Below are 24,230 nucleotides of genomic sequence, written 5' to 3' on the forward strand. Positions count from 1 at the left end.
AGAGAGTGAGAGGTTAATGCATTGAGGCACTGGCATGCCAGGGAAACTGATTCATCTCTATGTACATCATTTTCCAAACACATTTTTTTATGTTTCAAATTACCTTGCCTCTAAACCAGCGCAGACGGTTACTCGGCCTCTCCAGGCACACAAGCTGTGCTCCGGAGATGAAAGGAAACCTCAAGTTATTTAACATCTCTATCTTCAAAGACTGATAAAGGTGCATGAAATCCACAACAACAAGCAATTATCGCCAATTGCTGGCACTTATGGAGAGAAGGCAGTAATTTCCATAAGAACCCTCAAAATCAGGATTTGCGCAGCAACAATATTCTCTATTCTCTAAAGTCATTATTTCCCACTTACTGTTCTATATTATTCGTCAGCTGTGTGCACACGCAAGCCGCTGGCACCAACACACAAGCACATATTTACATTTAGTCACACGCTTTAGTTAAAGCTCAGCCTAAAGCCCGTAAAGCTTAATGGGCAACAGCTTCCCCTAACTGCTTTGGGAAAAGAACCAACCACTGACTAGCCTTTTAGTGCCTGAGCTGTTTCCCTCCCAATAAATAAACACACCTTACATTAAAAGGGCGGAAGGACAACAAAAAAAAACGAGAAAGGAAAAGGCACAGAGAATCCTGGCACAGGTAGCCATGGGTCCTCAAGGACGAGGAGTCTGTCTCCATTCCCTGGCAAAGTCCATAGGTAATTACTGACAGCTGGTGTTGTCCACCAAAGGTCACAGCTGTAGCCGCTCTCAGAGCCCTGTCATGCTACTGTCCAGGCACATAATGGCCGTATGCTAATGATGCTAATTAGCGGGAAGTGTCAAAGCGCTGTTTGTTTCCTGTCATCCATTGGAGCTCCCAAGGGGTGGGGAGGAGACGGGTAAGACAGAACAGTGGATTATCATTAAAGCCACGGGGCCATTACCACGGGCAGCCCAGATCACTATCCTGCTGCTGTCGCCAACAGCAGCCCTTATTGCATTCCCCTCTTTCGCTGGAAGCTGGCTGGCTTGCATGCAAACACGGCTGGTTGGCATGCTTTGCTCTCAATCCATGCCATAGAGTCTATGACAGAGAAGAGTATATGTACACATGTGAGGCTACTATGATAATTAGCCACAGCAGTACGTCACAAATAGTGCTAAGAGCAACCTTGTGTAATTTGTAAATCCAACAGTAGCTGTGTATCTCATCTCCTGCTGTACCCACTGTACCTACAGCTTGTGCAGTTCTTAATGCATGCTCAATGTACAGTATAATTCAGTCATTATTTCACCAGAATATGCAATGGCCCATGCCTGCCTGATCCTTAGAAGATCACGCACGATGTACTGCACAGTTGGAGGAAGATCAATGTGATACAGTCTTTATCATATTGAAAACAGAAAGCCATATAGAGACTAGCCAGTTTCATTACTGGCGACAGGCCCCCTGCCTTTGCTAATTCCGTCTACCTGGTTGTCTCCAATGCTGTGCCTGTGCGTCCAGCAAAGCCATTTCCATCCACAGGATTATTCTCTTATCTTAATTTTCCCCAGGTAACAATCAGTTTGACACTCAGCTGTTTCTGGGTTCCTAGCTGGCAGCTTGGAAGAACTATATAAATGCAAATGCTACTTTATTGTGTTTATATTAAAAGGGAAGGAAAGCAGGGAGTTTGCTGCCAGGGTCATTATTAACGCTCTGGTTCGCTTCTGTTTCATTGGGAGAAGTCATTACTAGTTGGCAGCCCTCAGATCCTACTGGTGAGGGATCTCTACAGGGATTGAAGTTACTGACTTGACAAATGTAACACAAAATGTATTGCAAAAAAAAGAAGGGGAAAAAGTGTGTCTATGTATGTCTAATGAAGAAAAATTATTCATTAACACATATTTCTCTCTCTCTAGTAAATAAAGATAAAGAGCATGGTAAATTGTTCTGAGATGACACAGTAAAGGCACGGCAGCAATTAGTTGGCTGTTTGCTGTAATGGTGTAAGCAGTGTATATAAACAAACATGTTTTCCTCTGTGCCCCTTCTTGAACAAACTTTTTTCTCAATTCCTCAAATTGCTTTTTTCTTTCATTTTTTAAATTGAGAGTAGCCATTTATTTTTAGTCCTTTTTTTGGGCCATTATGCTAATGAATCCTCCCCACATATTTTGTGTTGCCACTGCTGTTGTACACTACTGGCTCACCTACCAGAGAGGAACCCTCTCTAGGAGCACCACTGTCTTACTCAAGTTAAAAATTCCCTGCTGACAGGTGCCGCTCCAGCCCCTAGGTTTAGGTGTAGCGTGGTGGGCAGGTACTTTACCCCTGCTCCACCTGAGCACCCTGAATTCCTCATTACTAAAGGTACCTCCAGACCAAACAGACTCGTTCAGACTATTTCAGACTACTTCAGACTGCAACAGACTGGTATTTGGTTGGCAAAAGTGGGCATTTAGTCTGTCAGCCGACTTGCCCCATTGAGATGCTAATCTGGGAACCAAAGACCAAAAAAAAAGGAAAAACAGCGCCCTCTGCTGTGCGTTGCCAGGTCTGCTTATTATAAGCGACTTTGGGCTTGTTTCCCTGATGTTCCCAGCGTTTTTTCTTTTTTTCTTCACTGACGTGCAGTGGTGTAAAGTAACTAGTACATTTACTCAAGTACTGTACTTAAGTACAATTTTGAGTTACTTTTACTTTACTGGAGTATTTCCAATTGTCTATACTTTTACTCCACAATAATTATTTGAAATGTTTAGTTACTAGTTACTTTGCAGATATAGATCATTATAAAACATACATTAACCACTTTAGCCCTATTTTATACCTATAAGCTATTTGAAAATAGCAGATCTACAAGCTCACAACGTGTTGCGATGCACATGTTCTGAGCTTGTAGATCTGCTATTTTCAAACATTTTAGTACTTTTACTTTTGGTACTTTAAGTACATTTTTATACCAATACTTCAGTACTTTTACTCAAGTAAATGTTGAATTCCGAACTTTTACTTGTAACAGACTCAGAGTACATCTATTGCATTGATACTTTTACTCAAGTAAAACATTTGAGTACTTTTTCCACCACCACTGTGTACACAACATTTTTGAAAACGGTTATTCGAATAATCAAAAATAAATACATTAATTAATTTATTGAAATTAACACCCAGAAAATAGCCAAAACTGAGCACATTTCGATCTATAAGGCCAAATCTAATTTGAAAAAAATATATTAAGAGTATATGAAAGCCAATTAAAATGTTTATACTAATGGAATCTTACACACCTGCTCCCAATAAATTACGTCATCACCACAGCGCAAAAGTAGGTCAAATCAATCAATCTCTCTCTCTGGGAGCGACAACGAAAAACAGTGAATGTAGGTTTTCATAGACATGGTCGATTGTTTCTCTCACATAATCTGGCAACACCGACAGCCCTTTGCTAGGCCAATCAGGGTGCTCTACAGAGCCTTCACCCCCCTCCCTCCCCCCGCTTCACCACCCCATGGCTCTACCAGTCGGCCAAAAAGCTGAACATGTTCGGTCAGCTCTGGGTCGGCCGAAAAGGTCCCGACGGACCCCCCGACGGACCCCTAACCGACTGGACGACTATATACGACGCTTCCCGACGCCAAGTCGGCCCAAAATCGGTCTGGTCTGGAGCAAGCTTAACACTAACAAGTACCACTACCTGGCATGAAGCTACAGCATTCATTCCCAACTTGCATCGTTCCCTAGTAGGTCGGTGCGGGGTGTATATATATATATATATATATATACAGTATATATATATATATAAAAAGGGCGCCGGTCAGTGGTGTAAAGTAACTAAGTACATCTACTCAAGTACTGTACTTAAGTACACTTTTGAGGTATTTGTACTTTACTTGAGTATTTTCAATTTCCAATACTTTTACTTGTACTCCACTACATCTCAGATGGATTTGTTTTACTTTTACTCCACTACAATTATTTGAAATCTGTAGTTACTAGTTATTTTTTAGATTTTAGATTTCTAAACATACATTAACCACTTCAGCCCTATATACATTTCGGTCATTTGAAAATAGCCGATCTACAACAAGTAGTCTGGCAAGTAAGTTGCATATAACCCTCGAGGCCTAGATCAGGGCTGCTGAGCTCACAGCCATCTGCATACTGCCCAACAGGCTTAATGTAGAAGTGGATATGGCTTAATTAGACATTTCAATAGGATTCAATAACAGGGAGAACAATTTGTTCATTACACATCATGTTATAGTAGTGTTATTGTTGGTTGTTTGCTGCCAGTTATAATTATCTATCACTGTCATTATGTAAGGCCTGACCGAGAGGTGAATAAGCTACTAATGATAACACCCAAGGGGTTATAAAGCATGTACTGGAGGTAACCCTACGCTTAGACTGTAATAGTTCTTGGTATTAATGAGTTGGAATAAGGTCACTCTCTTTCCTGGGTATTAGTTTCTTTCCAATGTTTGAGTACAATTTCCACTGATGACAGCTTAAGACAAACACAGAATACCAATGTATTGGAATAGGAGGAAATAAACAAATATGGATTTGAATGGAAACATTATTTTGGTGTCGTCTCCTGTGAAATAAAGTGAGGAAGATTTTCTTGGAGGTTTTTTTTAGAGGGAGGGCAGTGATAGCTTTATATTGGCCCCTACCGACTTGGATTTATGCATGAGTTCTGTTTAATGGTATCAACACAGGCGGTTGGAATGGCTTCCCTCACCATTTCAGCACTCTGGGGGAGATGGTTCAATTACCGAGAGGCGAGCCACAGGAGTGCACCACGTGTGAGACACTAGACTGACAGCTATTTAAGAGGCAGCCTCGTAAAAGAGATTTGTGCCCATCTCGACTGGCGCGGTGGCGACACTGGCTCCGGCGGAGGGGGCATAACGGCTGCGCTGGTGAGTTTCTCTCCGGCTTCCTCCCGCCCTAATCTGCAGGACTGAGTGCTCCCCGCCCGCATTATGGATCATTTAGTAAAGCCATAAAAGCTGAGGTGTTTTCACATGAAAAGTTATTTCTTCACTACTTCCAACGTGATTCATTCCTATATCGTCCACATAAATGCACAGAGAGAGAAAGAGAGAGAGAGGGAGAGAGTGGGGGGCGTGTGGCAGACAGAGAGGGACAGCTTAAATTATACTCAATCGTACGATGATGTCACGCGCCGAACATAGATCTACAAGCTCACAACACGTCACAATGAGCTTGTAGATCAGCCATTTTCTGTGCGCGACACCATCATATGATGGATTATAAATCAGGCTGAAGAGAGCGAGAGACAGTAGAGTGTAAAAGAGAGAAAAACCTGCCGTGTCATAAAAGCCAATGGCCTGCTTGCAAAGGTCCTCTCTAAGGGATTTCAACAAGGATTTAGGCATATCTCCCACCGACCCTGACAGTCAGAGAGCATAAATCTAAGTCTTTATCAGCCACTAACTTGTGTCTTTTATTGGATTGTTTGTTTTGTAGACAATATTGTGGACCACCATGGCCTTCAAGTTGACTTTAAACTGCAACTATACTGTCCAGTGATAGACTCTCTCTAACAATAAAAAATAAATAAATGGGTCACTCTAAAGCTAGAAGGATACATACCAGGGTCCATAAACCTGTTTATGCGAAATGTCACTTTAAGGCAGGGCTACTCAACTTAAGATGGCTCAGGGGCCAAAAAAATAACAAAAGTCCAAGGGCCGCAAGCTAAAAATGTCGGTCCTATTTTGGATTTTTCTATTTTGTAACACACTAGACATTGTTATTGTTATAATAAAATGTACATTTTGACATCATATTCTTTACACTGTTTATTTTGTGTGTATGTATGTCTGTTTTTGAAAAAAAAGGAAGCAACCCATATATTTGAACGGAAATGTATATTTTTATCCTGTGCTTCACAATTAAAAAAAATGGGGGACCATGACATGCCGCAGAGATGCTGCGTTGGGGCCGCATGCGGCCCGCGGGTCGCTGGTTGAGTAGCACTGCTTTAAGGGGATTTGTTCAAAATCCCACTGTCAACTCCCTTTATGGTAAGCACCCTGTTGTCAACAGATACTCAGCTGGAATCCACACATGGGGCTGTATAGGCAAATTGTAGTTGACTTTCACTTCACTTGACAGTAAATATTTTTATCGAGCAAGGCCGTACGACTAAGTATGAATTAGCCATCAGACTCAGCAGGTAAGCTAATAATACTAAGTATACTAATAATAAGCTTATTAGAATACTTGCTGATTTATATATTCCTTGAACATTGGAAGGTGTCGCCGCTATCTATGAGTCACCACATTACAGAACCTTCAAGAAAAAGGCCTTACATAATCAACCGTTGTCCATCTCTGGTGACACAAGCATCTTCTGTGCCTGTTCACACATACACGCACGCACACACACACACACACACACTCACATACGCACACACGCGCACACAACACGCATGTGTCTCGGATGTGTCAGAATCAATTATGTCCGACACCCTTGTCGAGTGCATAACGGTAGATGTTCCTGGTCACATAAATAGAGGTGGTTGGCAGCAATGTATTGATTGCATGATGCACCTGCCGTGTCACATTTCCCTCTCCTGTGATCCTGCTGCTCCAGATGTCTCACCTATGGTTAGTACTGTATGACAGGCTGTCCAAATGGTGACTTCTGCAATTTGCAGCATCATGGCAAGTCACTCTGAGAGAGAGAGAGCTCTGGATGCAATACTTCTCACGGGGGGAAATGGCAAAACGGGAGAAACAAGCTCTCTGTAAAAGTTAAAATCCACTATATTAAGACAGAGCAAAAGTAAAGAGTGCTAGGGGAGGGGGGGAGGGAGGGAGAGAGATAAATAAAAGAAAGAAAGAAAGAAAGAAAGAAAGAAAGAAAGAAAGAAAGAAAGAAAGAAAGAAAGAAAGGAGAGAGAGAGAAAATGCTCTTTTTAAAATGTTCTTGTCTTGATGCCTGACTTAACCTGGATTTCTAAATTACATTCATGCATGATGCTGTCTCCTTTAAATCATCTTATAAAGACATGGCCCTATTTCAACTGCCTGGTGCAAGGTCTAAAGAGCATGGAGCAAGTGCAAATGGTCGTGTCCAACTCCAGCTTTGCTAGTTTAATGGCACATAATCTGGGCGCAAAGGGGTCGTATTTAGTTTCTTAATTAATCATGGGTGTGTTTTGGCTGTAACATGGATAAAACCAATCACGATATTGTCTCCCATTCCCTTTAGCCAGGTGCACCTGCACCTTGCACAATGCAATTTAAATGACAGATTCAGTAAGTTGAAGGAGACGTGAACAGTTTTCTGCTAAGGAAATGGGTGCTGCTGCTCATGCACAAAGTGAAAGCCATCCATGGGAGCAGTGGGAATCCACCAAAAGATGAGGTGAATCAGACGTGGGAGGAGGTAGCGGTGAGCGAGCGTGTCCTCATCTTCTGACATCACCAGAACGGCCGCACAATGCCGAAAGTGATATAATGAGATGGGGAAAACAAAAGCTCTCTGCTCAACAAAAACATAAAGTGGAAACAGGAGGTGGACCACGCCTACGTGAATATTAAGGGAATACAGTTCAGATGCGTCCACTAAATCCTGTAACGTGTCAGAATAATATGTCACAGAAACATCTTTGATATCTTGACATATCAACTTGAATATTTACATGCTCAGTTTACTGCATGCCAATTCATTATAGTCGCATGTTAAAGGCCGTCCACATCAAGAATGATAATTATAACGATAACTATAATGATGATGATGTGAGCATCCACACTGATGAACGAACGTTATGTAACCACTGGCTGTGTCGGAGCCTCAACATGGATGTTGATGACTTGTCCACACCATGAATGATAAAGGACCACAATGGAAACAACGATAACAACGATAACATTCTATAAAGATGTTGAACATGAGTGATGAGTGTTGAACGTGACACCCTGTGAATTCGGATGGATTTTGATTCGCTGTCTGTGTTTCTTGTTCATCAGCCAACGATATCGTTCGCCACTGTCGTCGTTATAGTTGTGGTGTGCACGTTATCCACTTGAGATTGAATGATTTTTAAAACTAAATATTCATAGTTATCGTTATAGTTATTGTTCTTGGTGTGTATGGCCCTTTTGATGTATGCTCCGTTGCGCAGAGATAGATAAAGAAAACCTGAAGGGCATTAAAGTATGTTCACAAAATTCTTTAAAGATGAGAGGTCCTAGAACAGCTTTCATAGTCGAATGGACTTTGAACATGTTTTCCATCAGCAATAAAGTGTACTTATTGAAATAAACACCCCGCCTCTCTATCTCTCCTCCTCCATGGTGCTTAAAGACACACACACCAGCAGATACCTTTTAACTGTTATCTTATTCTCGTGATGGGTCTCACAGCAATTTCATCTGCAATGTTGAACGTGAGTAATGTGTTGACTGTTACGCCCTGTAAATTTGGATGAGTTTTGATTATAAGCAGAGTGTGTTGTGAGAGGTGAATCTTAACATTGCACGCTTTAAATTGTGCAGAATTTACTGAGAATGGGGGCGTTCAAATGATAACTACATTGGTTGTAAACTGTAATGACACTTGTGCTGCATGCCATTTTGCGCTTGGTGTAAGATAGGATACGTTCTGAATGAGGGTTAGTCTATCGCGCAAGAGTCTGCAGATGCAGCATTCTCAGGGAAAACTGTTTTGAAAATGTGGGTCATGTGATAAAATCTATGCTTTTAATAGCTTTTCACGGTGCGTTCCTTTACTGCTACATCTGCAGAGTGGATGTGGTCTGTTTTTTCCCCCCACAAACTGTGCTTCCTATACATATTCTACATGTCATTCTTACTTTCAGTCAATCATAATAACCTTGATAATGCTAAACATCTCTACAGTACCTAATTTTTTCATTGTAGTGTTCTCCATATGTGTTTCATTTGGGATCATCTCTGGTAGCACTTAGCGTACAGGCAGTTTTACAATGATATTTGAAATCAATCCATTTCAATCCACATGGATAAAGAAATTAAAAAATAGTAACACAATTCAAGTAAACAAGTCAGAATATTCCAAATGATAATAGTAAATAGTAAAGTGATAAGACCACAGGATATTGGCTTAAAAAAAATAAGAAAATACATATTTTTGGGGGATTTTTCTGCCAGTGTAAGAGACAGGAAACAGGGATAGAGAGACAGGGAGTGACGCGAACAGCCTACTACCATGCGGTTGAAGGCACAAGGGGGCGGGGCTGGCGGGCTAAGTTAGTGCAGTGAGTGGCAGTTGGGGCAAACGCAGTCCCCACAACATCATTTACGATTCTGTGCCTATCGGTACATAACTCGGACGACGCTTAGTCGACTAGCAGACCATCGGCCGGTCGTCGCGGGCACTCGCGCCTGGAGGCGCTCGGGCGCGACTCCTCTGCCTCAAGGTCTGCTGAGTCGGCGCGCCTCCGTCATGGACCAAAACTATACTTTATCGGCGAAAAAAATAGTCTGCGGTTGTTTGAAAAAGCATTGTCCCAAGCGGGAGTCGAACCCAGACGCCTAGAGGTAGTGAATCGGTAGTCCAATGATTAGCGAGGTGCGCCACTGAGGCCGGTGCTCAAATTGGGTATTCGGGCTGGATTAGAATGTGACGTCCTAATTCTATTGTAGAGGAAAGAAGTCCCCGCCCGCGCGCCCGCTCAATAGGCCCTTGTGCCTTCAACCGCATGGTAGAAGGCTGTTCGCGGGAGTGACATGCAGCAAATGTCCACCAGGCTCGGGAAGGGAGCCCGGGATTTGCTGTCAAGCATAAAAGCCTACACGGTACTCGCCTTAACCATTGGTGCCCCCGATATTGGTTAACTTAAAACAGTTCCACACGTATCTATTCTGACTAGAACAACAATCAACAATGCTATGGCCTTCTTCCTTTATTTTGTGAGCAGATCGTGATCACAGCCAGATTAAAGATCGCTAAGTTGTCCGTGTGCGTCCTGGGGACGCTGTGCCTTGTCAGTCAGTGTTACCTGCATCGGGAAGAGGTTAAGAGACCATGTTGCTGTGTCTCACCCACTGTCTGCCACTCAATGGCACCCAAGTCGGCATCAATCACAGGACTAGCTTGGCGGAAACGTTTTGCCTCGCCGTGATTCTAGGCAGCCCCCTATCCATCAATCCCTCTCCTCTCTTCTTCTCTGTCTCCTGACCTTTGGAGTGGCAGAAAGGATGTCCACAGTGACTGCCTGCAAAACGGTTTGAATTTGATAGCCAACTGGCATGAATATTTGAGAATTGAACATCATGCTATTTGCCGTTAGATGCTACTGCTAATTACTTGTCGGGTTGCAACAGTTAATAAATCAATTTAATCTATTATAAAATAAAAAATAATTTACAATTTAGTAAAATAATCAATTAATAATCGATTCCTATTTTGGACCTCCAAAAGGCATTTGACACTGTAATTCACTCCATACTGATTGATAAGTTGAAGGCAATCGGTTTTGATAGTATAAAAAAAACATCATCATCAGTGAACTGGATGAAATCCTATCTGGAGGGGAGAGAACAGGTGGTGGAGGTGAACCCTGATGTCCTCCCAGTGAGCTGCAGCGTTCCTCAAGGAAGCATACTAGGGCCTTTACTGTTCCTAATGTAAACGACATGCCATCAGCATGTGACGGCAATTTGTACTTGTTTGTGGATGACTCGGCACTCCTGGTCTCGGGCAAGGACAAATTGCAGGTTGAAAAAGCTCCTCGGAACTCTGTAAAATCTGCACCTGGCTCACTGATAATAAACTATCAATACACCAGGGCAAAACTGAATCCATTCTTTTTGGGGCCAGAATTAACCTCTGCAAGGCCAAAGACTTCACGGTCAAAGTGGGTGACAATGTTATCACAAGGAAAGATGAAATTACCTACCTGGGTTGTATTTTAGAAGACAATGTTTCAATTGAAAAAATGTAAAACAAACAAAAGTAATTAGAAAAGTCAACCCAAGAACAAGATTTCTATTCAGGATCTCCTCGGTGGTCAGAAGAAACACACTGAGGACACTAGCTGGAGCACTCATCCAATGACACTATGACTATGCATACACCTCATGGTACTTTAGCACCATAAATGCATTAAAAACAAAACTTCAGACCTCTCAAAACAAACTGGTCAGGCTACTGCTTGGCCTTACACTGAGAACTCACCTAACATGCTAGGGTGGGTTGGCTCAGGGTAGAGGACAGAGTAAAGCAACTTGCAATTGGCCTGGTCTTCAAGATACGCAAGGAAACAGGGATACCCGTCTGTCAGACTACTTCAATAACGTAAAAGACAGGCACAACACCAGGGGGAGCTCCACTGATCTCAATCAACCCAGATTCGGGCATTTGGCAGTCCAGATTAGACTCTGTTGAGGGTGGGGCAGAGTTGTTCAAACACCTTGTTCCAACATTTATAAAACATGTATTGTTTATGAGAATGCCAAATTATATATATTTTTCAATAGCCGCATTTAAAAATGATCTGTTGCCGTGCCTTTAAGTGATCGTTGAGAAGAGGATTTAACTTGGTGAGGTGGAGAAATGACTTCAGTACTTGCATTAAACATTAGTTATAGTGATAATAAACATTTCAATATTTCAAATGGGGCGTGAGGGAATAAATCCCATTCAAATATTAACGATAGGGCTTTTCAAAACAAACAAAAGTCCACATTTGATTCCATTTAAGCTCCTATTCAATCTGTTATCCACAAATCAGCACCAGGAAAATACTATTGTTAGAAAGGATATTCAAGGCCCAAACTCACATAATCAGCAATGTTGGACCAGATACACACGCTGTAGCTGTAGGCATTGCAAAAGTAAAACATTTCCCCAATGCTACTTTCACACCTATCTCAGGCAACGGTCAGGACTTTATACATTTGTACATTGCATTGCTATAAATAAACGCACGCACGCACGCACGCATGCACGCACGCACGCACGCACGCACGCACGCACACACACACACACACAGACACAGACAGACAGACAGACAGACAGACAGACAGACAGACAGACAGACAGACAGACAGACAGACAGACAGACAGACAGACAGACAGACAGACAGACAGACAGACACACACACACACACACACACACACACTGACCTACAAAATGTATCACAATAAAAGCAAAGGCGTCATATATAATGCAGTGTTTCTTCAGGTACAGGGTTTTCTCATCTTCTGTGCACCATTTTCAGAGGTAAATCATATCCTCCTCAGTATGTGCACCATTGCTGAGCCTCACTGCAAGCATTTATCCAACCATACACCCCCACCCCCAGGCCTTTTAGCTGTTCCACCTCCTTGCATGTTTGGCCATTACAAACGGTACACTGTAGGTCTAAGTGGACTCCATGAATACTATTCAGACATTCAGTGGGCCACAGGTCTTCGTCAGGGCTTTGCTACATTAGAGGAATTTGAAAAGTAAATGCCATCCTGATTTTAAATGGACAGACCTGTGCCTCTTCATCAGCAAATGGACAAGGCTTTTAACATGGCAGGTGATTTACATTACCATAGCGTCCACTTTTATTTGGAAAATAGAGAGGATGACACACCATAAAGAGAAAGATGATGACCCCACAGTTTTTAAGTGAGAAACCATTTATCAAAGAGGTCTATGTATACAGTACAGCCTGCAACACTTCATTTGAGAGATATAGCATTTATCCAAAATGTTATAACTGAGGCCTCCTGAACTTCTGGACTCTATGTCCTCAGGGTTGCAGACGACTAAGTCAAGCTTTTTAACAGCATATATATCTAAGATGATTCTAAACATGTACTGTAGCTAGACTACACTAAAACGACATAATGTAGCATGCCTGGAAACTGCCTCTAAGAATAAATGTTCAATGATAAAAGAAAACACGTGAATTTCTCCAGAGAGGTTGGAGCACACGATTACCGGCAACTCTGTTAGGTGGTTAGATTTGACTGCCTTGACCAATAAGGGCCCTTTGGCAAGACAGTGTGTAGCCACCCTGCAATTAACAGCTGTAATACATTGTCATGTGAATACAGTACTTGTAGTCATCACAATGTCTTTGTATACCTCTGAGACAACCTGCTGTGCTAAACTGCTTCAACTGAACCACAAGTTACAGCATTTTGAACACCTATACACATGCAATTTGATGAATGCAGATAAGGAATACACTACGAAACATTCAAGAAACACCTTGGGCAATACTGTCCAAGGTGTTTACAGCCCTATTTCGAAAAACGTGAAAATAGCAGATCAAGAAGCTCACAACGCATCGCAATGTGATGTGTTGTGTTAATCAGCTATTTTCACGATTTCTTAAAAGTGTATTTCTTTCTTTCTTTTTCTTTTTCTTTTTAGATCCTTAGGATACTGAAATTATTTTGAATTTTTTTTGACTGGAATTAGTTTTTTATAAGAAACATTAAAAAAGGGGGACAGAAAGATAACAACCCATAAAAATAAGTCTGTGGACCCAAAATGGGTCCCGACCCAGTGTTTGGGACACACTGCTGTAGAGTGACTCCATCCTGAATGCCACTCTGTCCCAACGTAAAGACATAAACGAGGCTCAGAGCAACATTCAATCAACTGATAACCCATGCAATTTGATTTAACACTTCAGGAAGGCGTGTGTGTGTCTTCCACCAACACATATTGTAGGTGAAAGAGCCCCTTCCCTATTCATCATTAATTTTTTGACAGTTTCCCTCGCCTGTCCTCATCATTGAGAGTTAACCAAGCCTAAACAAAAACAGCTTTTGAATGATATGTAAACAAATGTAATTTTTTGTAGCAGATGCCAGTCAAACAGACATCAGGCAGGCCCGCTGCCAGTAGTGAAGAGTGGGGCTGGGGTGGGGGTTGTAAGCTATGACAGAGCCATGCACTGAGAGACATGACAGGCACTATAAGTGAAAATGAATACGCCCAAGGCAGCTTCCTGATTACTTTCTTATTATAATGGCAGAGCGTTTTTCATGGCGGCGGGCTATATGGTTGGCCATGAAACAGCAAAGCGAGCATAGCACTGGTGTGGCTATAATGCTTTCAACCTGCTGCAAGTCACAGCCTTGCAAAACAGCCTCGCTTCACATCACTGGGTTCTCACATTTGTCCTATTAGGTTGCATGCAATCATTATCCTTAACTCCATGTAATTGATTGGCCCAACAGTCTGTGATGGCACCACTACAAAGGCAATTAGATCAATGCTTGTTTAAGCGTCTGTTAGAATTCAGATAAGTTGCACTAGTATACGAATAATATAATTTAATGCCAGGACACAATGGATTCGTCATTACCTCCTGCAGAGACATTATTAGTAGACATTACTAAACAGCTCAACGGTGACAGCAAATAAATAGGCTACAATTCTGTTTAATATTACTGCATCCAGAGATAGTGATTTCAAGTAGACAATATATTTTTTCTTCCACATTTTTCAGACTATTTGTGTAATGCCCAGCTGGGCATTCATTTCCCCTGCATTCTCCTCTCTCCGCAGACACTGCAGAGCTGCACAGAAATCCTGACTACTTTGTAACTCCTACTAATGACGCTCGCTCATGTATTCAGGTGTGTACCCACCTGTTCGTGCTATCAGTCCTGCAGCTGACAGGCAAGCGGGTGGGCAACGTGAAACAGCTACAAACAGCAGGTGAGTGATGTGTAGCTGTCTGGTTAGCATCAGCGTGTCCAGCTCTACGCACACCGCAACACTGATTAGCATGGTTTATAGTGGCCTTATCACACACATGCCAACACACATCAGAGTTAGCAACCCTAACCCCACCCACCTTAAGAGGGGGGGAAACACACACACACACACACACACACACACACACACACACACACACACACACACACACACACACACACACACACACACACACACACACACACACACACACACACACACACACACACACACACACACACACACACACACACATATATATAGCTGGACTAAGCGGTAGCTGTTATCTCATTAGGCCATTTGCTCCAGTTCTATGTTTTAAACATGACCGGCACGCTTAGGATGTAAATTGACTGCGAAGTGGAAAGGGTTTGAACAGGGGGGAGGTGCTGACGGGGAAGGGTTATGTGCATTAACATTAGTTAATGAACATTCACTAACATCAACAAACCATGGTCCCTATCGCCGTTTTTTGCTCTCTCTCTCTTCTTTGTGGTTAAAATAATTTAAAGCTTCTGACAGTTTTGTATCGTCTTCGTCTTGTGTTCTTTCAATTTGCTTAGTCTGTTTTTTATTTTATTTTTTGCTCTTTTTTATTGCTTCCCTTCTGTTTCGCCCTCTTCTCCCCTTTTTAAGAAAGCAATGTAGGCAGAAACGGTCATGGTTTGGATCATGCTGAAGAAGCAGGAATTAATTCCAATCAGGCAGCGAAGAGCCATCCCATTTAGTCCTGATCCGGGTGTCTCTCACACACACACAACTCTGCACCTATTGTCCCATCATGCATGCTTTCACACACACACACGCACGTGCACACGCACACACGCACGCACGCACGCACGCACGCACGCACGCACGCACACACACACACACACACACACACACACACACACACACACACACACACCTAAGGTTTGCCTAAGGAGTAGGACTGTGCTGTCGTTTGACAACCCTCACAGAAAAATTTGCAGTCTACGTCCTTGCGACTGAAGGTTGAGATCTCTAATGAGATGCTAATGACCCTTGCCACAACCCAAGAACCTCACTGAGTCACAATCTTTTTTTACCAGGCTTTCTTTCCCCTCAATTGTGCATTTTCATCGAGATAAGATGTGCTACTCTAGCTACTCTAAAAAAAATCTAGATCAACGGCTTTTGTCTGCAAGAGTCAAAACATGACATTTTCACTATCTGAATGGTTTCACCTCATTCAGAATGCACTCATCATTACATGGTCTTTATGAAGCATTGTGCTCTTCCTCTTGTGTCACTTTGCTCTTATCCATTTACCTCTTAACCCATTCAATCCGGGAACGCATCTACAAACGTCTTCTAAATCCCAATAGTTTTCTGAAACACTTGTGTTGATGTAATATCAGTGGTTCTCAAACTTTTTCATGTCAAGGACCCCCAAAAGTTCTATGTATTTGGTCACGGACCCCCATTTCAAGATATTTTGTTCCAATCACCCCCCAGAAGCAAAGATTTGAGTAAAATAATTTAGCTTTAAAAATATATGCATTCATAGATTTGAAAAAAAATTCAAGATTTGAAAAAATAGAAGATCTACAAGCTTGTAGTCCGGCACTCCCGGATTTGAATGGGTTAATGATGGGTGAGGACAAGGCCACAATGCTCATCAGAGAGAGTAGAGCAGAACAGTGCAGTTCAGTGGAACCTCCTGGCTCCCTAATACTCACCAACTACACACAGTAGCCTGCAGTACAGTACATCTCTCTGTCTACATGCTCACATCTCTCATTTCCTTCATAGCTATAGGCAACGGCTCAGACACACTGCCAATGTCAGCTCTGTAACTCTCTGTACCTTCCTCCTGTCTGACATTGATTTCCCTGTCTCGTTTTTATCTATTATCTCTTCACCTTTATTTTGTGTTATTTTTTTTTAACCACATGAAACCCCAGCATCCCTTTTCTGGGCATGTCATAATATATATATATATGTATATATATATATATTTATATATATATGTATATACATATATATATATTTAAAAAAGGACAAAACAAAATCATCTTACCTATTGGTGATAGTTCAGGCACACTGCCGATGTACGGTCCTTCAAGGAACTTGGGCTCGCTGTCATTGATATCCTGGACCTTGATGACGAACTCGGACTCGGGTTCCAGCGGGTCGTCGGAGAGCCGGTCTCGGGCCTGCGCACGCAGAGTGTAGAATGCCTTTTCCTCGCGGTCCAATCGCTCCGTGGCGTGGATGTCTCCCGTCAACTCATCGATGATGAAGATGGTGCCCGCTCCCTCCCCGGAGATTGTGTACTCGATGTTCCCCTCGCCCTCATCCGAGTCTGTATGGATCTGAAAAAGGATGCAAATGAAAAAACTTAGCTTTTCTTTGTTTGTCTTGTTTTCAATTTTTACATGACGCTGGCTTCATGAGCTCAAAAGTAATTATTTTTATTTCCTGGAGGGATTCTTCAAAAGGTTGAAATCCCTACGTTTCTAACAGCACCGCATATCAATGTAGTGAACCTCCAATGTAACTACCACTGTGGATACCAGTGGTTTATGTGAATGATTATTTCCAGATAATGACATCTGGAGATTGAAACATGACCACAAGGCGTACAGCTCAGCGTGTTTCCTCCACCCCATTTTCTCATCTACTTCCCAGCAGCCAATGCAGCTTAAGGTCCATTCTCAACTCCCTCTGGGCCAGCCATCATCGCCGCCATGAAAAAAGAGAAAGAAAAAAAAGGCAGCAAAAAAGACAGCAGTTCCTATGATGATTTACACCGTCTCCACACGGCATGCCCTTCACAGGATATGATGCCCAAATTAGGAGATCAAAGTCATTTCAGAGATTGTTAAAGGTGGGGAAGTAGAGGCGCCGAGGTTGAAAAGTGAACTTAAAGAGCCCATATAAATCAGAGCTCTCCCCCTAATGTGATTAGAAGACATTTTGGAAGCTGCAATGAGAGCGGCAGCATGGTCTCCAGCCCTAACCTCCCATGTGGGTCTTTAGAAAGCTCATGGGGTCTGTACTCTTTCTCTCTCTGTCTCTCACTCTACTCGCTCATATTCTCTCCTCTCTCTCTCTCTCTCTCTCACACACACACACACACACACACCTCTCTCCAACTTTCATTATCATTTCCTCTCTTTATTCCCAATTCCCATCTCTCTCTCTCTCTCTCTCTCTCTCTCTCTCTCTCTCTCTCTCTCTCTCTCTCTCTCTCTCTCTCTCTCTCTCTCTCTCTCTCTCTCTCTCTCTCTCTCTCTCTCTCTCTCTCTCTCTCTCTCTCTCTCTCTCTCTCTCTCTCTCTCTCTCTCTCTCTCTCTCTCTCTCTCTCAAATCTCTCACTCTCTCCGCTACCTTCTACCTGTATTAATAATTCCGAGCCCTCTCTGCAGTATAACCGTGGTTCAATCTACCGAACAGGCCCAGGGAGAGGAGAGAGGGGAAGTGGGGGGATCACCCCTGCCTCTCTGGTTAATATTTTATAAAGGCTTAATTAAATACAGGCTTCTATCACCCTCACGGGGGTTTTCATTAAGTATTTGTCGTAAAACCGCAGAATAATGCAAGCACGTGCCTCGATATTGCTTCGCTCATGCTTTTACCCCTACCTTTTTTTTAATCGGCCTTTCTTTGCCTTTTCTCTTCATTCTGAATCATCCCCAAGTCAAATAAATGAACTGAGAAAATATACACTTTGGCGCCATTAATATTTCAGTGATAATAAAAGAAGTTTGAGTTGCCAGAGCTGAGAAATAGAGAAAGAGACAGAGAAAGAAATAGAGGAAGAGAACGTTATCCAATAAAAGTGTGACTGGAGATGTTTCACTGTTTACATACTGTATCTTTGTGGCTCACTGTCTTTGATTCTCAATATAAAAACATGAATTACTTGTATGTCTATTTACATCACGTTAATTCAATTAGACATACCCGACCGCCCACACAAACAAAAGCATAACAATACGGTACATTAAAGAATTATGTAGCGCACAAGCACACGCACACGCCCACGCGCGCACGCACACGCACACACACACACACACACACACACACACACACAGAGTTGATGATTCTGTTGGGATGCTGGTATTTCTCTCCCCTCAGGGTAGATGTGTCCATCCATCTGTCAGTCTCTGTCCTTATTGGAGTGATTCATGTTGACAGTTTCAAACACACACACACAGAGCTACAGTATGCCAACTCATCAGCCACACGTGCTACGCACGCACGCACGCACGCACGCACGCACGCACGCACGCACGCACGCACGCACGCACGCACGCACGCACGCACGCACGCACGCACACGCACACGCCAGTGTTGTGGTCTAGGTTTTTTTTCGGAGGTATACGATAATCATTCCCTGCACGAGATGCGCATGGTCGTGGGTATACGCTAGCACGTTTCAATGGATGAAATGGTTAGTAGACTGTATACGCTTTTCCCCCAAAAAATCTACACTGTATGCAGCGTATACAGCGGGACACGGTAGAACACACCACTGGCACACGCACACGCACACGCACACACACACACACACACACACACACACACACACACACACACACACACACACACACACACACACACAAAGCTTAGCTGAGTTGTTTTCAAACTAAAGGTCATTGCCAGGACTTCAGCTGCAAAGCAAACAGAACCATTAGCAGTGTAAAAACGCCCTAGTCAAATGTGTTATGGGAAAAACATAATACTCAACCAGAGTAGGCTACAATAGTTTTCCTATTGAAACATGAGAAAATTGGACACCAGGGGAAAGAAGAACAGAGGAGAAAAGAATAACGTTTTCTTTCTGTAATGTATTACAAGAAAAGAGTCTGAGGCTGCTTTCACATGGGTGTGATAGATAGGTACGATTGCTTCATACTGTGTCTGAGTATGATTGCCCCTTCCCCGCTGGTCAGCTTTCACATTAGATACTCTGTATCTATATCGAGTTGTGATTTTATGATTTCTTCTGCCCACATTTCATGCAATTTCTTCAGTAGACCAGAGAGATCCGTTGGCTGTACAGCATGTAACAATTTATATGATCAAATTAAATAATAACGTCATCACAGTTTAAATACAGTCCACCTCTTTTATTTGTTTTGGCACAGCCGGATTTTACACCTGATACATAACATGCGTCGTGCTGCTCAACGCGTCATTGAGAGCTTCAGATTGGCTATTTTTGGTAAGTATATGCCTTACTAGTTTTTTAGCGGTTCTTTCGATATCTCCCTATTGAGCTACCCTGGGCTCCAGACTGATTCGCTCCATTCAGCTGAGTCCCGCCCTGCCCGCAGACCATTACATTGGAAGGCTCAGGTCCCGCCCCACCCACAGACCAAACGGAATCCTCGGTGCCTGGGTGTGCGAGACAGCCCTTTCACATAGGAAAATAGGCCTGAATGACAAGTGTAAGTAAACTTTTTTTTTTTTAAATAACCTGAACGGAGCTAGTCAATCTGGATTCCAGGCTAATATTGAGCCATCTCTCTCTCCAGCTGGGTGACCTTGTTTCTTTTCTGCTTTTAGGTTCCATTTCAAGGCTTGTCGGGTGATGTTTGTGGCAGGTTTTCTGTGGCCAATCCAACTCCACTTTCTCTTTCAATGGGATTCGGACTCGTTCTATTCCAAAGGTCCACAACTAAGTATATCTCAGGCTTAAAACCCCTCTGTGCCATGCTAGGAGTGTTAACAGGAGGTTGTGAATATGGATGCGTTGACCATAAGGTCTTAAATACCTGACTAAGTAAACACCAGAAATATGCAACACATTTCCATAAAAGATGAACTGTCAATGTTGGCACTCACCTTTCTATTTTTTATACCACCTGGTTTACATTGTCACACTGTGCTCAGCTGCTGTACAAAGTGATGTGAACGACTAAAGGCTATGTGACACATCGAACCGACTAGCAAGAACTAACGGCGGCTGATCAGACCTCTCTGTGTCGCGAATCGCTTCACGTCTCTGGTAAAAGTTGGAACTAACACACAATGTAAAGACTACAGCTGTCAGCTGGTCATAAATAACTCTCCAGTACCAGCAGGGGGCAACATCACGGCATATAGCAGAGCCAAGCTCCAAAGAAGAGATCTTAGACAAGGAACGTTTCTTAAATACCAGAACCCCAAAAAATGGACCTGCGGAAGAATGTTCTTGCCAAGTTAACTTGGGGAGAACTGTCACAAATGAAGCATAGCTTGTGAGCTAGTTTAGGCAGTTATACTCCAGTGGTGATCACATGCACACGGGTTATGTGACTATGCTTCATGTCAAGCATCTGGCCAATTTAGTGGTTTACTTCAGCACTTTCAACCTGGTTTCCCTATTTTGAGCATGTCATTATAGGTTTTCACAACTTTTCACAAATTGTATATTTTCTTTTTACAGAATAAAAGCAGAAGCAGCCGATTTCAAACACCTTCTTGATTCTTGAGATCTACAAGCTCACAACATGACTCACAATGTGTCGCATCTGAGCATAGATTGCTGCACCTTAGTGCACGTTTAATTGCTGCACCACTTGCCCATATTTTTTATTTAACACTTACATCAGGCTCAATTCCCGCAATTTGGAAAGATGCACAAGTCATACCACTACACAAGGGTGGTGATCAGTCAGATTTAAATAACTATCGGCCAATATCAAAATTGTGCTGTCTGGCCAAGATCCTTGAGTCCCTAGTCAGTTCACCGCTACGTGCATTCCTGAACACACATAACATACTCCAACCTCAACAGTCAGGTTTTAGACCAGGTCACAGCACTGTGACAGCTACAACTCTTGTCACAAACAATATACTAACCGGTCTAGATAATCACCAACACTGTGCAGCTATTCTTATAGATCTCTCTAAAGCATTCGACACCGTGGATCATCCTATTTTATTACAAAAGCTATCCTCCATTGGCTTGGATGATCTATCTGTCAGATGGTTTTCCAATTATCTGACGGATAGAACACAAGCTGTTGTAGCTGATGGTTTTAGATCTAGTTCTCTATCTATTGGTAAAGGTGTCCCTCAGGGTTCAATTTTGGGCCCCCTTTTGTTCACCCTCTATGTTAATAATATTGCACATCCCGCAATGGGATGTCCATTTGTATGCGGACGACACAATTTTATACAGCAATGGCCCAACGATTGAAGCGGCCACTGCAAATTTGCAGACTGCCTTCAATAGATTTCAAAGGGCTCTAATTCAACTTAAGCTTGTCCTGAACGCTAACAAAACAAAATGCATGGTATTTACCAGATCTCCAAACACAAATCCCTCTACTGGTGTTTACACTCTTAAAGGTGAACAAATTGAACTGGGGCATTTGGCTAGATTCCAAGCTCTCATTTAAGATTCATGTGGAGAACCTAACCAAAAAACTACGAGGGCAGATTGGTTTCCTCTACAGAAACAGGTCCTGTTTTTCTTTTTCCAGCAGAAAAACTGTTATTCAATCTGTCATAATGTCTGTGTTTGACTATGGTGATGTGCTATACATGCATGCCTCAATCTCTACACTAAAGCCTCTTGAAGCAGTCTACCACAATGCCCTACGTTTTATCACTGGTGATGACTATCACACCCATCACTGTATTTTATATGATAAAGTGGGTTGGTCATCTCTCGCAGTACGCAGAGAGCAACATTGTATTATTTTTATTTATAAGGCCTTGTGTGGCAAGCTTCCTCTATACCTATCTTCGCTCTTAGAACCAAAGGTTTCTGGACACTCAACACGTTCACAAAAACACATAAGATATACCAGTCCACGTAAGAAAAGTGAACAAGGAAAGACTGCCTTCATGTATTATGCTCCACACAAATGGAACAATCTTCAGGACTCTCTGAAACTGGAGCGATTGGTCTCAATAGAGACATTTAGGGTACTTCTCGAGGACACATTTCATAGTAACTGCACCTGTTTCATGTAACACTGTTTATTTGCATCTGTGATGATTGTAATATGATTCAAATGTTTGTTATTGTTTTTCATTATGTATGTATTTTATATGTGTTATATGCTGTTATCAGGGCGTCCCTGAAAAAGAGAGCTTGCTCTCAGTGGGCTCCCCTGAATAAATAAAGGAAAGAAAGAAAGAAAGATTGGGAATTTTTGCATGACAAAGTATAGAGGCCATAACCATTTAAACATTGAATCATCATCATTGAATCTATCATGGTTAAAATGGAGTTTGAAGTTACTATGGGTTTGTATAGGAAGGGCGCGTGTCTGATAAAATGAATATCAAATATCTAAGTGCTGAATCAAGCAACTTAAAAATTATCCAGGGTGAGTAGACGTTAAAATGACCCCAAACATGTTTGCAAGTGAAATATCCCTTTAACCACTTTAACCAGCGTTACTGTATACTTCCTCGCAGAACAGTGTTGTGAAAATAGCTATTTTCACAATTTGCGAAATTCTTGAAAACTAAAATTTTGAAAACATTTTCACCTATAATAATAGCGCCTTATATAGGGATTGATTACTAATGTATTAAAATTAAATTAATCTAATGTTTTATTAATCAATAAAACATTTGTTAGCTTCTTTTCCCCACCACCACCTCAGCACCAGTAGTTTCTCCCGTGAGTTTTGTTTTCCCTTGGGGGGAAGGTCAGATATAATATTCACACAGTATTTACATCATAAATAAAATGTTTTCCAAGTGAGTTATCCGACTGAACTACATTTAATATTATTGACTCACATTATATAACATATCTCAGGGCAATTATGTAAATGAACATCATTATACTGTAGTAACAAATTCAACTAGGAAAAGTGCTCCTCGGAGCAAAGGTCTCCACAAGGTCAGGTGTGGGCCTGACCTGGATGTTCAATCTTAGCCAATCAGGAAGGAATATGTCAAATCAAACAGATCAGTCTTGATCACATGACTATAGAGATCATGTGTACCAATTTGCTTCCTAGGAGGCCGACTTATGTAAAACACATTTTTGTTGGCACTATAAATGGCAGATGTGAAAATGGAGGGCAAAGGTTTTTCCTTGGCCACTAGGGAAAAGCTATTAAATATATATATATATATATATATATATATATATATATATATATATATATATATATATATATATATATATATATATATATATATGTGTGTATGTGTGTTGATTGGGAGCGCCATGAAGAAAGGCTGCATCCGTACACGCTCCGGAGCGTCGCAGCGTTTTTTCGTCCTTTTAGTATTTTTTAGCCTTCTCTTTTTTCCCTACACCGTCGGGTGTCTAAGGAGTTATGACAGACAAGCACTTATGGACATCAGCACAGCGATTACACACAGAATTCCGGACTTTTTTGCCGAAAACCTTCCACTCGGCTGGGTGGGGGGAGGGCTTCCCTTTGTTCCGGCTGGAACAAACCCGAGGCGGCGAAAAAGACGACCAGGACGAAGAGGGACAAGAGCGGGTCTCCTCGTAAGAACAACAAAACGTGGATATAAACCTGCACTGCCTTCAATCCTGCTAGCGAACGTTAGA

The 24,230-nt window shown here is 42.2% G+C and overlaps 1 protein-coding gene across 1 annotated transcript in view; it reads right to left on the reverse strand.

Annotated features, from left to right (window-relative positions):
• The window catches only part of cdh22 (cadherin 22), a gene marked incomplete at its 5' end in the record, with an annotated part of 108,878 nt that overhangs the window by 65,871 nt on the left and 18,777 nt on the right, over window positions 1-24,230 (reverse strand). The window contains 2 exons of the mRNA XM_080423510.1: window positions 14,614-14,727; window positions 16,764-17,058. Coding sequence (XP_080279636.1) covers window positions 14,614-14,727; window positions 16,764-17,058 — 409 coding nt within the window. The remainder of the gene's footprint in view (window positions 1-14,613; window positions 14,728-16,763; window positions 17,059-24,230) is intronic.

The sequence above is a fragment of the Gymnoscopelus braueri genome (genome assembly GCF_963280865.1).
Source record: "Gymnoscopelus braueri genome assembly, chromosome: 3".
NCBI classification, from domain to species: Eukaryota; Metazoa; Chordata; class Actinopteri; order Myctophiformes; family Myctophidae; genus Gymnoscopelus; species Gymnoscopelus braueri.